Source organism: Etheostoma spectabile, chromosome 12 (genome assembly GCF_008692095.1).
Source record: "Etheostoma spectabile isolate EspeVRDwgs_2016 chromosome 12, UIUC_Espe_1.0, whole genome shotgun sequence".
Classification (NCBI taxonomy): domain Eukaryota; kingdom Metazoa; phylum Chordata; class Actinopteri; order Perciformes; family Percidae; genus Etheostoma; species Etheostoma spectabile.
The window spans coordinates 28,654,558-28,658,803 of NC_045744.1; the positions used below are offsets into that span (position 1 = coordinate 28,654,558).

General features: G+C 40.2%; 1 protein-coding gene across 4 annotated transcripts in view; it reads right to left on the reverse strand.

Annotated features, from left to right (window-relative positions):
* mpz (myelin protein zero) overlaps nucleotides 1-2,680 on the reverse strand; it is a 16,826-nt gene extending 14,146 nt beyond the window's left edge. For all 4 annotated transcript variants that reach the window (XM_032532431.1, XM_032532429.1, XM_032532428.1 and 1 more), the window contains exons 1-2: nucleotides 2,428-2,680; nucleotides 698-864 (exon numbers count right to left, since the gene is read on the reverse strand). In XM_032532431.1, the coding sequence (XP_032388322.1) occupies nucleotides 698-864; nucleotides 2,428-2,473 (213 nt within the window). In that variant the 5' untranslated portion in view covers nucleotides 2,474-2,680. The remainder of the gene's footprint in view (nucleotides 1-697; nucleotides 865-2,427) is intronic.
* Between the last annotated feature and the right edge of the window lie 1,566 nt (nucleotides 2,681-4,246).

Genomic DNA, 4,246 nt, shown 5'->3' on the forward strand with positions numbered 1-4,246 from the left:
ATATATATATATATATATATATATAGGACAGCTTAGACATAAAAAGGGAGAGTAATAGGTAATAGTAATACATTTTATTTGCAACACACTTTATATTTAAGCAAATGCTACATAAAGATGCTAAGGAGAAAAGAGTATTAAACTAAAAGAAACAAACAAAAATACAAGGAAAGGGGTAAGAAATCAGCCAAAAGCTCTGATTAAAAGGGGGGTCTTGAATGACATGCAGTAAAGGGCTGGAGGTCGGAACCGAACGTGCAACCGCTACGGTGAGGACTGATTCGCTTTTATGTGGGCGCACGCTCTACCAGGTGAGCCACCCATGCACCCCACCAGTTCTTTTTTTAATGTAATAAGATTTTGACATGATATAGCCAGTAAAGGCTTTTTAATTATTTTATGCAAAGAGAGTACCTTGGTACTTCTTTTCTCTTATCAATCGGTAGACTTTAGAGCAGTGGTTCTTAACCTGGGTTCGATCGAACCCCAGGGGTTCGGTGAGTCAGTCTCAGGGGTTCGGCGGAGGTCAAGACACACACCCAACTCATATGATTCGTGATGACACGCCCCGCTTGGCCATCATCAGAAGAGTTCGGTGAACGCGCATATGAAACTGGTGGGGGTCAGTACCTCCAACAAGGTTAAGAACCACTGCTTTAGAGTGTAGAGTTTGTGTGTGTAGGTATTTGTGTCTTACAGAGATGCTGTCCCGGGCGCCGTCAGGCCTGTATGTCCAGGAGAAGGTGACTTCCTCCGAGGTCCAGCGCCAGGAGAAGAAGGAGCAAGAAAGCCGGACGTCGCCGCCCACCAGGGCGTGGCGCTCCCAGCCGGTGTAAATCATAATGGCCTGGGACTGCTCAGGCACTGGGAGACAGAAAAGCAGGGACATTACTTCACAAATAAACACATCACCACAATATCAAAATATCCAGTGAGTTCAACATGTTTTTGGTTTAATATTACTGTAAATACTGCCTTTACTACATTGTCTTACTACCATTTGCAGCAGAAAGTGATCAGAATTGCAACCTGCAAAAGATTTTTGTTAGAAGAAAGCAAGGTAATGAACAAACAAAACCACGATGGACAGTTGTCTTCATAGGAGTGACATAGTGACATAGAAACACACTTGATGTTTTATGTTCTTGACATAAAGTATATCCTTGTTCTGTTATACTTTTGATCAAAATACAATGAATTGACTGGCATTCTTTCTTAAGTCCCTACATTCCTGAACATTGTTCAACCCCTACTGTAATCTCGAGACATATAAAGCATTCCCATTACAATGTATTACTTTTCTCCCTGAAATCTATCAAACAAAACCCAAAGACTTAGATATGCAACCACACACACACACACTGTTAAACTGCACATTTAGTGGTGTCAGATCCACCATTGATTCAGACATGCACTCAGTAAATATTTGGATTATTACTGGAATAGTGGTGCTAGTCTCTCAAAGTCAAAGGGGAACATCATTTTCTCTATTAATATAGATTATGTTGGCTTAATCATTTGCACTGTTTATGCTTGAGTAATATCTAATGATTGATTTGGTTAATTTGGTTTTGGCTGCAAAATCAATATTTTACTTCCCTTGAAAATGCACTCAGCATTTCAAACAACCACCAAAGCCCCTGGGAGCTGCACACCCCTGCCACTCTAACATTAGCAGGAACAACATAATTTTTCTATTGTTCAGTTTCACTTAAAATGTGTGAATGGGCCATCATGCGTCACAGTCATGGAGCTTTATTTTAAGCCTGGTGTGTAAAGTTTACGGCTTTTACTGTGACAAGCGTCCTTGAGCCCTCGCAAAACTTGTCAATAAAATCATGCTGGACATTTTTAATTAAAATTCTGACAATAACTGCAAACATCTGACAGGAGGGGAGCACAGAAAGCTGTCTGCTTGAGAGCAAAAAACTGCTAACCCTCGCTTCCAAAGAGATAATATCACTCTGACTTTGCTTGCTTAGAGACACCTGCTTTATAAGAGGAGTACACTGCTGGGTCATTTAGAATAATGCACCTGAGAATTAACGGTGTCCTCTACAGGTGGCTTTTGTTTAATTAAATCAATAAGTAAATGTTAAGAAATGAATTTAAATGCTTTAATGAAATATTAAGACGGCGTAGAGGGAGATATTACATTTTAGTGAAAGATCAATTAATTCCCTACTAAGACCCTTTTGATTCTCATTAAGTCCCTCTGTTCTCAGGTAAGCACTAAAGAAGAAAACACATAGATAAAAAGTCCTCTTTATCATATCCTCATTTAACCTTTGACCCCACATCAGTGGAAAGATAATTTCTACATCTTCACTTTCAATAGATGAAATTCACTGTGTGGGTCTTTGAGACCTCTTCAGGATAAAAATAAATTTAAAAAAAGTTCAAAGAATATTAGTTATTTCTTTTTACCTATTCCCAGGAGGGCAACCGACGCCAGCGCCAAAAACGTCAGCATGGTTTCTGGCTTCTAAGGAGCTCCCAAAAGACGGATGCTGCAGACCTGACAGGAGTGTGTCGAGGAAGAGTCCCACTCTGGAGGGAGAGTGAGTGAGTGAGTGAGTGGAAGGAGGAGAAAGAAAGAAAGTGTGAGTGGAGGGGTTGCAGGCCGCCAGGACAGAGGGCTTCACAACAACAGAAAACCCACTGTCCCCTGGTTTATACCCAACCCCACCCCTCTCACACAGGCCCAGTCCGGCCCATTCCTCCTCTCCACCCCCCACCCATCCTGCCATTTCTCTCTATTTTGTCCCTCACTGAAAGGAATTACACAAATTAGCGTTTGAAATGAAAGAAAAACACAGGCGAGAGGCACCTGCGCCATACAGTAGCTGGTGGGTGAACAATTAAAAAACCTCTGCTTGTCAACTTTAGAAGTTGCTCCCTTTAAAAAATAAATCCATTAGTATTGTTAACTCATCCCTTGGGTGAATGATGGCATGGAGTGTCTTAAAAGAGAGCAAAAAGGCTGAGCTTTGATTAAAAACAAAATATTGGAAGTATTTTATTCTCATGAAGGAACTACTTCCATCCTTCAATAGGGAAGTGAAAGAGGTGAGAACTGCATATTTTTCCAATATGATTGATTGCAATAAGAAGAATCCCAGTGCACTGCTACTGGTGTTTTTAAATGATATCATTCTTTGTGAACAAGGTCACTGAATATGGTCTAACATGTAACCTTCCTGGACCACTGGGACTGACTGTCTGCATCACGTTTCCTATTGAGCCAGTTAAGGCTAATCTCATGGGTAGATCTCACAGACATTGTCTCCAAAATGTGCACCCCTTGACACTTAACATTGTTCCAACTTCTCTTTATAAAGAAGTTTTTAGTTCCTTCGAACCATTGTTAATCCCCATTGTAAAAAGCTCTTAGCATTGGCCTTGCGCCTGATTATTTTAAATATGGGAATATTCAGCCAAGCCTGGCCCATTGCTTCCCAGTAGGTATAGATGTATTTCCAAACTCCCTTTAATTTCCAAGGTCTAAGCAATAATATCTTTGATAAATTCCAGACTGGTTTTCTTTTAAGACACAGTACTGAAACTGCTCTGCTAAGGGTTTTAAATAATATTTTAATGTGGAATGTTCAGTTCTGTTGCTGCTTGACATGAGTGCAGCTTTCGACACTGTTGACCACTCCATTCCTATCACTAGGCTTCAGCAATGGGTGAGTTCAACAAGGACTGCACTCGAATGATTTGCCTCCTTATTGTCAGACAGGAGTTTTTCTCTGACCATTGATCATTGTCTCCTCTTCTGTTCGACTGACGTGTGGTGTACCCCAGGGTTCAATCCATGGTCCTGTTCTTTTCTCCCTGAATGTGTTCTCACTTGCTTTCTTAATTAGCCAATTTAGGAGTATTTCTTAACACTGTTATGAGGACGATAGGAAGTTGTACCTTTCTTTCAAATGGAATTACCTCAGTAAGTTATCCACAATGCAAGCCTATCAAACAACTATCAAGGACTGTACGTCAGATAATGTCCTCCAACTTAATACCGACCAAACAAAAGTCCTCATCACAGGCCCTGAGAGAATTTTCAATAAAATAAAGCAATGTTTTGGTCCCTTAGCGGCAAATGTTAAGCGAGCCTAAAAACAACAACATATGCTCTTTGAATGGCACATAAAGAAAGTCTGAAGAATCAGGTTTCTTCCAAATAAAAAATATTACAAAAATAAAAGCTCTATTATATTTTCAAGATCTGGGGAAAAAAAATCAA